The 12,362-nt window shown below is 40.3% G+C and overlaps 1 protein-coding gene across 2 annotated transcripts; it reads right to left on the reverse strand.

Annotated features, from left to right (window-relative positions):
• Nucleotides 1–25: 25 nt before the first annotated feature.
• On the reverse strand, nucleotides 26–2,555 carry fs(2)ltoPP43 (female sterile (2) ltoPP43). 2 transcript variants are annotated; one of them, XM_002051154.4, is made up of 4 exons: nucleotides 2,256–2,555; nucleotides 1,641–2,092; nucleotides 494–669; nucleotides 26–436 (listed from the first exon to the last, which is right to left on the reverse strand). In XM_002051154.4, the coding sequence occupies exons 1-4, from the start codon at nucleotides 2,439–2,441 to the stop codon at nucleotides 162–164; spliced, it is 1,089 nt and encodes a 362-aa protein (XP_002051190.1). In that variant the 5' UTR covers nucleotides 2,442–2,555; the 3' UTR covers nucleotides 26–161. The 2 variants fall into 2 exon arrangements, with proteins under 2 accessions (XP_002051190.1, XP_015028129.1); XM_015172643.3 differs by lacking the exons at nucleotides 26–436; nucleotides 494–669 and adding an exon at nucleotides 909–1,391 and having other exon boundaries at nucleotides 2,256–2,554.
• Between the last annotated feature and the right edge of the window lie 9,807 nt (nucleotides 2,556–12,362).

A 12,362-nucleotide genomic window follows, 5' to 3' on the forward strand; every position in this document is an offset into this window, starting at 1 on the left:
AAAGAAAACTCAATCCAAGCCTGCACTTGCTTACAAACAAATATATATATTTTTAAGAACTGAGATTATAAACATTATAGAATTTGGTGTGCCTTTTATAGGAACACAAAGAACATAATAAATGGAAATAAATATATAAGGTAATTCTTTTAAAGCGCCCTTTAGTCGCTATTTTGGCCATGTTCGCTGGCGCTCTCAAAATATGGCTCATCCTTGTCGGAATCTTCGGAGCTGGAGTCGAGGCCCTCCGCTTCGCGCAGTATGCGACGTTTGTAACGTTCGTAGGCGCTGCCCTGACGATCCACATTATAGAAATCAACATCATCCGCAAAACCATCTGCCTCTGTGTCTATGGTGTGCACATACGGATCCTGATATGTATTGTAATCCTCTGCATCGCTAGAGCCGCCGCTGGCAAACTCATCCTCATCATCATCTGTGAACAGGTGGCAATAAAATCGTAGGTTTAACAAATTTTTTAATGGGTACCCACCAAACATGAATTTATTCATCTGCTGGCAGAGCTCCTCGTCGGAGCCCACGGCGCCAGCATCGTCATCATCAGGATATTCATTTGTATAATAGTTCTCCTGATTTGAGTCCTCCGAGTCATAGTCCTCATCATCGTTGTAGCAATCCTCAAAGAAGAGCTCATCAACGGGCCGTAGACTATGAAAATGAACAGATTTTGTGATTGATTAATATTTTGATTGAAAATTTAATTAATGGAAAACACTTATGTGCCCATTTTTTCTTCCCCTTTTTTGTTTATTCGATCGACCTTAGATTCATTTCTGAAAAGCGATCTAGAAATTCGAAATGAATTCCCCTTCCCTGATTGCACGTTAATTTCCCGAAAGCGGAATTTTCAAGAAAAACACTAGGCCTGTGCAAAGCCGGGTAACACCTACTAGTTATATACATCAATATTTATTTGAATTGGGCGCTAAACTAAAACTAAGCACTTAATTAGACTTTAGCACATGATTTGTGGAATGACTTAAATCGAAGGCAGAAACTTAAAAAACTGGCAACTGGCAACAAATGGGAGAGGCAAAAGAAGGGGTAAAAAACAATTCGAATACAATGCATATAAAACTAAAATATGTGTGTGTGTGTGTGTGTGTATGTGGCAAGGTGCAAAAAGCGAAAATATAAAACTAATAGCTAATTAAGTTGATTTGGTTTTCTTTGCTTTGCTTCTTTTTGAGGAGCTGACTGCGACCCGTGCTTGAACTGTGATGCGTGCGGGTGGGTTGTGTTTATGTGGGGGTTGGGCGTGGCAGCGTCTTATCACATCGTCGTGGTTGTTGCCGTAGTAGTAGTAGTTGTTGTTGTTGTTGCTGTGTTACCAGTAGCAGTTGTTGTAGTAATTAAACGGATAATACAACCTTATATAGAGAATCAGACGAATTACAATAACAAATTATTTATAGTCAAGTTTCTTTATGCTTATAGAAATTATATCTAGATGATGTTTTATAAGGGGACCAAACAAATGAGCAACATTTACTTAAGCACACACACACACACATAATTCAATTACAATTCGACTAGCCCCAAAGAATGTGATGTTTTTTTTTTACACATAGAAATTTGTAATGTGCAACAATGGTTGTTCTTCAATGTTTAGGACGAACCTTAAATAGTTGTCATCCAACATATCAACATATTGCGCCTGCAGCTCATTCTCCGGCACATACAAATCGTAGACATAGCCAATGTCCGAATCGGCGGGCCGTTGTTGCCTTTGTGCCGTCTCCGGCGACAGCTCCGGCTCCTCCTCTGCACGCTGTGTATGCTGTGACTCAATGTCGACAATCGTTATTTGCCGGCGCTCAGCCGTGCTTTGCTCTTGGCCTCTGCTGCCGCTTGCTGCCTCCTCATCCTGCTCCAACTCATCGTGGAGCGTGGTGCGCAAACAGTTCACAACTCGATATCGTTGCTCGCGCGCAATTTGCTGTGCCTCCTCGCGGCGTTTATCTCGCCGCTGGGCGCTCGCAATAGCCGGATCTATTGTTTGACGCACCAGCTCCTTGGCCGTTGCCTTGTTTAGACGCGCTGCCGCAAACTGCTTCGTGGCGCTGTCATCCTAAAAAATTGTATAACCATTAGTTTCAGCACATTGAATGCTCGTTTAACAAACAGCTCGCTTGTTGCCTTTAAGGATATTTAATATTCGGCACACCAGGACAAATTGAAATCCTTGGGTGTTCACTTAAGCGCCTACATTGAGTATTTGCCGCCTGACTCACCTGTTTTTCCAGTGTGCCGGCAAATTTTAGCAGCACCTGGTTTAGCTCCTCTTTGTTTTCAACATTTGGCGTCGCTGCCGCGGGCGCATTTTCATCGTTTAGCAAGCGTCGGCGTTTGCCGTTCAATACAAATGCCGTGTGCGGCTCTTCATCAATGCGGCGCTTAATGCGCACCACAGCTGGCATATTTTTAGCTTATTTATTGCTTAATATTATTGCTTTATTGTTGCTTATCCGCTGGAATTTTATATCAAAATATGACGCTTGCGCCACAAAATAAAAATGTGCTACTAACAGTGTGAACGTAGCCAGCAGGCAATAAAATGCTACAAAAAATACCAAATTGACGGTATTAAACAGCAAGCTGAACGAATCTGGTACAAAAACGATACCGATACCACTTCTTGTGCAACGAAATTATTTTGTGATCGCGAGTAAGCATAGGCGCCAAAACTATGCAGCTTGAGAAGACATTTTTCATTTATATTAAATAATGTGTTATATCGCGAGTTAAAAAGTGTATGAAATTACGTTTTAACCAAAACGGGAGGTCGGTTAAGTGAATGCAAAAGCGTAAATGTCTGCTGGCATTTTTTTCGCAACATGTTCCGTTAGCTATGCGTACGCTGAAAGTGCACGATTCATAGGCGAATATTGTTAGCGTGCTGTCTCGCTCTGTGCTCGTTTGATCGACGTCTAGCTATCTTTTTTTTTATAAAAGCTAAAGTTGCAATTCTAATAGAAAATTAGCTAGAAAAAAAACGTAGCTGAAATTCAGAACATGTGAAACTGTTAGCTTCGAACTGTTAGTTAACAGTGGAGCGCTCTGAGCACGCTAACATTGCGCTCCCAGAAAGTATGCAAGCCTAATACGAGCAAAGGGAATGTTAAATAGTCGGTTTGTGTACGCGCCGGGGTTCAGTTGTGTGTTCGGTGGGTGACGCGCGCATTGGATATGTTTTGCAAAATGTACCGTTAGCATTTACGTGTGCCGGCAGCCGCAGCAGCATCAGCAGCAAACAAAATTAAAACGTGCCGCAAGTGCCAAAGCTGTTTGTCTCGCCATCTCACTCTTTCGCCCCACTCAAGTGCAATAATTTAAAGTGCGCTTAAAAAATTTAAAGCACGCCAGCAACACCCTGTGAGTGGGTTGTCCCCTGTATGCGAGTGTGTGTGCGTGCGCGCTTGTCGCTCGTCGCATTGTCTCGAATTCGCGCGCGCAATTTGGCTGTCTGTGTATTGTTTGTGTTATGTGAGTGTGTGTGTGTGTGTGTTTGTGTGTGCTTACTGCAATTTGCGCCCAAATGATTTACCGTTTGATTGCTATCAACGCTTGCCGCAATTATGTTTTAATTGGCGCTAAATGGTTTACACACAACAGGATTAGCTGCAGCCCTTACGACAGGTGAGTGTGTTTGCTCCCAACCCCACCGCACCTGTGCAGCATCTTAAAAGTAAATTGAATTCGCTGTGTGGCATGAACTAATCCCGCATGCACAACGGCCTACAGACTATAAAAATATTTACGAGTAAATATGTATTACAAGGGAGCCCACAGCTTTCCCAGCTAAGCATAACATATGTTTGGGCGCACTTTTCTAATACCCTGTATCCATTTAAAATGTGTAAAGCCGAGCATATTACAGAGACAGAGTATATTTATGTAACAGACAGTGAGAGGCATTTCTGAACTCATATACACATACATATTCTTGATCAGGATTACAAACTGAGTCTGGTTAGATTCACGTTCTGTGTGCTCTAAGGGGATCAGAACGAGGCTTTGGGCGAACATGTGCTATAGTGTGTATGTATATGCATACAGGGCATCTCCTTGTTGGACACTCTTGACTAAAGGACTCTGCCTTGTTTATGATCAGTAGCGTGGCGGCGGCGCGGGGTGTCAAAAAATTTGCCAGCGTATGAATCATTTCGCCTACCCGCCGTCGTCCCCTATGCGTAATATGAGACGCGTCTGTAGCACGTGCATGTGTGTGTGTGTGTGTGTGAGTGCGTTCGTGGGGGATTTCGCCTGACGCATGGTGTGGATACACTGGATGCGTTTGGCATAATAATGAAATAATAATGTCGCCTTTTGTTGTGAGGTGTCTCTCATCCGTTGTGGCAATAAATTAATGGGCCTGCCACATAAAAAGCACCCCAACCGCAGGTCCTTTTTTTGTTTTATTTTTTTTTTGTTTGATTACAGCCTCACATGACTTCCGTGTACCCGTTATGAGATTGGCAGATGGGGGCGGAGTGTCAGCTATGTCAGCTGTTTGGCGCAGCAGCCGCTAAGCCCAAAAGATTAACATAAATATTCTGGTTCACGCTGTTCTCGCAACATAAAATGATGAGCTAAAGATCTGCTGATAAAATGCTAATCATAGAAACAATGTTGTCGCGACAACAACGGCAGCTACTACTTACAAGGATATGCCACACGCACCGGCTGTGACCGTGCCCTGAACATTTCCTATTTTTTCGGTGGTGGCAAAAACTTCCTGAGAAACTTTTGTGCTTTCCACTTAGACAAGTTGGCTTTTTTTCTTTTCATAGAGAGTTTCTGAAGAGGTAATCACAACTTTGCAATGCCATCTGGATGGGAAGATACAAAGTGTTTATAATATAATATAACATAGTTAAAAAAAAGGGAACAGCACCAACAAAATATATACTCTATAAACTTTAATTAAATTGCCAAATCTCATGTCTGAACCTTTTTTTCGGTGTTCCAATTTAAGAGTCCGGAAATCTTTTAAAAAACCACAAAAATAAATATTTAATTTTCTCAATATTTGGGTGAGTGTATCTAAGTTTCGATTAAGTAAGCTACATTTTCACAGATTTTTTTTTTGCAGCTCTACTTTGTAACATTTTTGATTAGCTCAAAGTTTGTACTGGCTTGAGGGGAGGCTCTGTGTGTGTGTGTGTGTACGATGGGGCTGGGGGGTGGTTTAATTTTTGTTTAAACTTGACAGAAAACACCTCAGGCGTCCGCTCGGGTCGAGTGTCTCTTTGTGGTTTTGACAGCCTTTGTTTCTTGGGAGGGCGTTTGGCTACTTAACCGACAAATTTGGCTTGCCAGCAGCAGCCGCAGCATCATATATCCTTGTTAATTTGTGTAAGGGATGCTTTTACTTGTACCTGTTTGTTGCCCTCTCATGTTCATAAATCATTTTAATGCATTTTGTTGAGACAAGTTGTCTCTCGGTCAGTTTATTTGGTTTCTGTTGGTCATTTTAATAACAAATTCATCATCGTCATAAGCGAGAATAATGACAGACAACAGGAGTCATCAACTGGACACTAGAAGGCAGATTGTGAAATGAACATCTTGGGCTACTTAAAAATATATTATTTTTGAGAGGTCGACCATGACGTGCGACTAATTGTTTTTGAATTTATTTGAACCACATTGTATAGAAAGGCTTCCAAGTAATTCGTAATTTAAGTCCATCTCAGTTTCAGTTCACGTCGATTAATCTGACTATTCTGTCTATTGTCTGTCTGACTCTATGCCAAGTTCAAAGTTCAAGATTTTCGATGCCTTCTTTTAAAAAATTAATAAAGCGTTAAAGCAATTTAAAGGAAATCTTAAAGTTTGAAGTGTTTTCCATTTGCTCAACACGCAATTGGGCTCATATTTTATTTAACCAAAATTGTAAAACGAGAGACACAGAGCTGAGCTGAATGGAGTTGAGTTTCAGCAAAAAGTTCAGCTAAGCGTTTTGCTGCAATGGATTTATGCGTCTTTTGATAACTAATTCCCTTTGGGCGACTGTCAACATGCGAGATAAACTCGCAGGCAACTCCAGAGTCCAGCTAAAGCACATGTGAAAAAGAAGAGCCGAATTTTCAAAAAGGTTTAACTTAAAGCTGAATTCTTTCTTTTTGCCGTTTGCTCAATAACTCTGCATGACTGGCAGAATGACAGACTGACTGGTTGACTGCCTGACTGCCTGACTGGGTGATTGCCAGACTGACACTCATATTAATTTGCTGTTAAATGGCAACCCTAACGGCATTTTCGGGGGTTAAAGCCTGGCCAAATGTGCAGAAAAAATGGCCGAAAACAATTTGAGGCAATCAGCTGCCGCGTACGTGACACGAGCTCCCTGTTGGCACTCAGTTGCCAACTGGCCAACTATTGATAAGAGAGAAAAACTTGGGGAAAAACTTTGAGCAAAAACTTAAGGAATAGAATGTAGTGCAAAATGCAAACAGCTGCTGCCCTTTGGCCCATGTCAATGACCTCTTCGTTAACGCGTGCACGTGAGCCAAGTGTAGCGGCAAATGAGCTAATTTACTTGAATTTCTGCTGCAGCTCCTTGGCAACCCACACCGGGTCCACACGTGTCCAACAAGAAGTCAAGAAATTCAATTGTGAACATAAATCATGCCAGACGGCAGATGAACACGCAATCAGCTGTTTGTCACAGCGCAGGTTCCAAATGGAAGTGCTAGTTGAAATCAAATTGGAAGGGGTCTGTGGAGCATGTCAATCAGGCCACAAGAACAACGCGTGGGCATCCAAGGGTTGAGAGTGCTTTAAGCCCCAGCCAGAACAGCATGTTTGGTGCAATAAGGGTACTTGCAGAGAGTAGACAGCCAGACAGATACCCTCTGTCGTTTATTGAAATATGATAAACATTTTTGAATTTGTTTTGACTATTTATTATATAAAGAGAATCAAATATGACTAGGTTCTAGAAAACCTTTCTTATTTAGAGTTTATCTAGAAAGCTGCTCCATTCGTAGTCTTTTCTGTAAGATCCAAATGAAGCACCAAATGTTTGGACTTCATTCTGAAATCATATTTTTCACAGCATTCATAAGAGAAAACTCAATCTAAATCTTTCTATATTTGCACTCATTTTGAATATGTTTTAAGCAAAATATCCAACCCAATATATCCCTAGATATTTCAAACCTCTTGATTAGCTTTCTCCATAGGGTATAAAACTGAAAGCGTAGAGGATTTATCGATGGCTTCGATGTAGGCGATAATTTATTTAACAATGTGTGGGCTACCAGCCTCGGGGCCAGATGCTTGCCCTTGGCTGGTCCGGGCCATTGAGATGTAAACGGTTACAGAAATACGTTGATGTTGGCGCTGGGCACATTGTTGGCCCTGGGGCTAGAACAAAGAAGAGAAACGTTTTTATCTGCCGCAGCATCGCACTCCTTCTACTATTTGTCGAGTGCAAATTGCAAAATGATATTAGAGAGAGGCGTTGGTAACTGTGGGGGTGGTTCGGCTGCTGCACTGCATCAACGATTTGGGGTTGGCCAGCCGAGCAGAGTGAAAGTGGAAATGCGACCAGCAAATGTGGCAGCAGCAGCAGCAACAGCAGCAGCTCGCGTCTAATGAGCACGAGCAAATTTAATGTGATTTGTGCGAAGGGTGCAACGCCTTTTTCAATATGGGAATGTCTATATATACATGTGTGTGTGTGTGAGTGTGTGTGTGTGTGTGTGTGCGGATGTGTGTGCTCTATTTGCTTTTCGTAATTGACGTGTTGGTCCAGGATACAAATCCAACACGCTCTGCCCTATGTCCAGTCATCGACTTTAATAAATAATTGAGCACACACACCTAAATGTTCTACGTGAAAAACACACAGAAATTGTCATGTGCATTGTCCAGGACATTTAGGACAGCTGCAGGATCAAGGTTGTGCACGAAAACATTTGTTATATGATAATGATGTCCAACAAAAGTGAGCAAAATTGTAATTGAACAGTACATAAAGCATAACTAAATGAGTTTAATTGCAGCATTTCCATCCGACATTTTAATAATTAGCTAAATGCCTAAAAATGTAAACAGAAATATAATTTAAACAGAAAGTTTCTTAAGGCTTATAAAATTAGAATAAATTAAAAAATTCCAAGCAATGAAAATGAAAATATAGTATCCAAGTATTTAATATTAATATAGTAACAAGGATTTTGTTTATACTTGTTGAAAGAACCTATTAAAATTATTAATATAATTAGCCTGTAAATATATAGATTTGAGCTCTAGATCTTGGTTTCATTTGTGCCTAAATCAAGGCACAATTTATTTATGTATTTTATGAGCTAAAAATCCTAGAAAATGAAGTGATTTGTCACCGAAGCCCAGCTGTTGAAAATTTATGAAGAATTATATGAAGAATCAAAGCACAATCTATATTTTTATTAGGAATAAAAAATCTTATTATATTAGAAACATATTCCGAATTCCAACAGCTGAAAACAAAACAAATATCCGATTTTCTATCAAGAATCATTTTGCTATATTTACTTGCAGAAAAAGCTATTAAATTTATCTCCATAACTAGACGATTATATGATAATTATTCTCTCTAAGAAATGGTATTTATTATTATGACAATATTTATTCCCTTTCTGCTCTCGGCCCAATCTACTGCCTATAGCCGTCATTGACAAGGCTCGTTACATTTAAGCTGCCCCTCACTTGAAAACGAGAATGTCCTTTGCCTTTGCCTTTGCCAGCTGCTCATTAGCACTTGAAATGTCTTTTATTGAGGCCACTAAGCAGAAAGCGTTGCGTTCGTTTTGCAGACGTCTTTATGGTTGTTTGTTGATGCAAATACGGCGAAAAGTCTAATAAAATTATTTCCGCTATTGTTTAGCGGGTTTTTGGGTTTCGTGTTGCCTTTCGGCTCCTGTGGGGCATCAAAAAGGCTCGCCTGATTTCATGACACGCAAAGGACTTGACTTGTTTTCGGCTTGATTTAGCTGCATTGAGATAAACGCTCTTTGTTTGGTTATCGTTCGAACGAGAAATGATAAACATAAGTTGAACTTGGGCCGAGACATTGACAGGCTGGCATTCGAATCGAGGAGAACGGTTAAACAGGACACGTGCTGCGTCCTGCCCTCTGTGCTGTATGTAAAGCTATGTGCAAAGAGGGCCAGGAGCCACGCCAACTGTAACGACCTCCTCGGCGCTCCGGCCTCCGCCCTTTGTCCTGCGACTGTGTTTGGGTGTTTGCATTTTAAAATCATCCCTCGAAAAACGCTTTGCCAACTTCAATTTCAGTCGCTGTCATTTGAAGCGACCCGTTAGCCCTCCCTTTAATACAATGCACGACCTCATGCCTCCAGCACAGTGGTCGACATATATGTATACACTTGTTGAAAAAAGTTAGTAAGTCAGAAATTTGTTTATATTTATAATGAATTTTGAATTAAGCGTGTTTCTACAACAGTGAAATTGTTCGCTTGGGCCCAACTTTATTATTTTAAAGGCTGATTTCTTTTTGAATTAGAATTGAAATATTACACATTAATAAATTGAAATTGAAATTAAAAATATACTACTTCAATTGTGAATAGGAAAAGCATCTGCTCAGAGGTACAAATGAAGCCTAATAAATTCTACAAGCTTGATGAATTTTATCCAATTTAATTGAAAGCTACGAATACATAATACTTGATCGGTCAATAACATATGCCTAAATTTCAAGAAATTTAAATGCAAATATATAGACTCTTGTGCCACTGTGCGATTCTCTGCGTTGTCCTTTGGGAATTGCCGGCGCTATTTGGTAACCCCATTTGGCCTGCATTTTGCGCGCTTTTTCGATTTTAGTCCTCTGTGCATAGCAATTCATGTTGCGATTGGGGTGTCCCATGTCGTCCACTGCGGACCACATTGGTCCAGGTAGCCAGCGGGCGTTGCAAGTGGCCAGATATGTGTTTGTGTTTGTGCCACTGTCTATGTCTGTGGCTCTCGTTTCAGGCTTTGGGTTTGTTAATTTTTTATTAGATTTGTTGCAGCGTCTGCACTGTGCCCATAATTTTTGTGTGACTGTGTATGGCAAATTGTTGCTTCTAAAGCGGCTCACTTCCCCCACTTTCTCTCTTTCTCTGTGCACTTGGCTCACTTCGACGTTGGCGAAAATTCAATCAAAAAACTACAAGCGTAAACAAGTGGGTAACATGGCCAACTCATGTATCGTTTCCACTTCAATTTTCAAGTGTTTTCCTTTCTGTTCAAGCCGCATTTTTGTTTTGGGTATGTGCTGTGCTTTTATCGTTGTGCCGCATTTTTGTTTTCCTTTCGAATTGAAAATCGCAGCTGGCAAAGTTTGTTTTTGGCCAGGTTTAAACTGCCTAGCTGGCAATTTGTGACTACACCCCACTCAGCCATTCCAGCCACACCTCTCAGCTCCTTAATACACCTAACAGCTGCGCTAAGTCCTGGCAGGGCTTTGGCTCAGACGCCGTTCAAGAAGTATTTGCACGCATTTTGCGGCCTAAAAGTATTCAAAGGCCTAAATTACTTGGCGAACACCGCTGCTGCTGCTGCTATCTGCTGATTTTTTCATCTATTTGTTTTTGTTGTTTGCGTGCTCTACCATATGGAGGGTATTTTGTTTCTCTGCTGTGACTTGCCTTTCGCATGATCACTCTTTACAAATATTAACAAAAGCATATGCTACTTATATAAGCTGGTTAAACAAGCTGTTAAACAAGTGATGTGGTGAAAAATTGGTTAGTCAGATAGTCAATTAGTCAGTCATACAGTCAATAAGCAAGTCAGTCAGTCAGTCATTCGGTCAATTAGTGGGTCAAGCAGCTAGGGAGTCGGTTAATCAGTCAGTTAATTAGTTTGTCCGTCAAACAATCAGTCAGTCAATCGGTTATATATTTACATATTTTAATAAACCATGTGCGAAGCATTAAATCAAAGGTCTGTCAATCTGTCAGACCGTCAATTACTTTGTCAATCATCTAGTTGTATATTTAAACGATACATTAACAGTGTAAAGCATTAGTCGGTCAATCAATTAGTTAGTCAATCGGTTATATACTTACATGAGATACAATCTGTACAGACAGATCATTAAATTGAATGTCTGCCAATCAGACATTAATTCGATCCATCAGTCAATCAACTAGTTGTATATTAACATGAAATATGACATGTATTATATTAAGTGTGTCAATCACACAGTAAGTAAATCAATCGGTCCGCTTTTAAGTTAGTCTATCAATCAGTCAATCAAAATAGATATTTATATGAATATGACCTCTGCACAGCGTTCAGCTAAAAGTCAGTCAATCACACAGCTTATTAGCCAGTCCGTCAATCAATCAATCAGTTGTATATTAAGTCTGTCAATAAATCGATTATATATTCATATGATATATAACTTTCGCAGAGCATTAAGTCTTCGACATTTCCAAAAAATGTTTGCTATTTTGTTTTTATTGCTGATTGTTCCACTTGTTTTTGAGGATAACAATAAATTTTTATTGTTGTTACGCTCGCCTTTCGCTTTTTTGTTTGTTGTTTATGTTTCGGTTACAGTTGGGTTTATTCTTTTATTTTTCGTCTTTTTTTTTCTAGGGGGGTTTTCGCTTTCGCGCTGTGGTTGGGCTACCCGACAAGAGTGGCCGCGTCTAATTTATTGATTTCTGGCTTTTTTCTATTTCTATTTTGGCAAAAAAAAAAAAAAAAAAAAAACGAAAAAGTTTTTGGCGGCTGCGGCGATGACTGCGGCTGACAAATGGTTTGAACTTTGTCAAAAGTTTTCATTTTCTCTAGTTGTTGCTGTTGTTGCCCCTGTCGAGGAAAACTTCATTTAATCTAATTAAATTGCTGCACAGTAACTGTAAACTTCATTAAGTTTTTCGTACAGCTTCTACACATCTGTTGTTGCCAACAATGAGCCAAGTTAATGTACCCGAACATTGTCAGGGTCTAGCGGGAAGTTGGGGCGGTCTTTCATTGTGTAAATTGTCATAACTATAGCTATGTTTAAAGTTGTTGTTGTTGCAATTAGCTGTGGCAGCTGGTTTTTCCTTTAACCTGTTGTGCTTTCAACTTTCGGGCAGAACTTTTTGGCTTAAGCAGTCGGTTGCATAGTTTTTCATAAGGTTCTTTGCCAAGTTTTGTCTAGGAAGTTGTCGTTGTATGCCAAAAAATAGCATCGAAACATTTGACTACAGTCATTCAAATGGGTTTCAAGTACAATGGGCAACAACTGCTTGAGCATGCTTTACAATTCCAACTAGGTGGTGTTGGCTGTGTCAAGCCTTTGCACTTTCCATATATGAAGAGCACTTTATGCCAATTGCCAGTCT

This window comes from Drosophila virilis, chromosome 4 (assembly GCF_030788295.1).
Source record: "Drosophila virilis strain 15010-1051.87 chromosome 4, Dvir_AGI_RSII-ME, whole genome shotgun sequence".
Taxonomy (NCBI): domain Eukaryota; kingdom Metazoa; phylum Arthropoda; class Insecta; order Diptera; family Drosophilidae; genus Drosophila; species Drosophila virilis.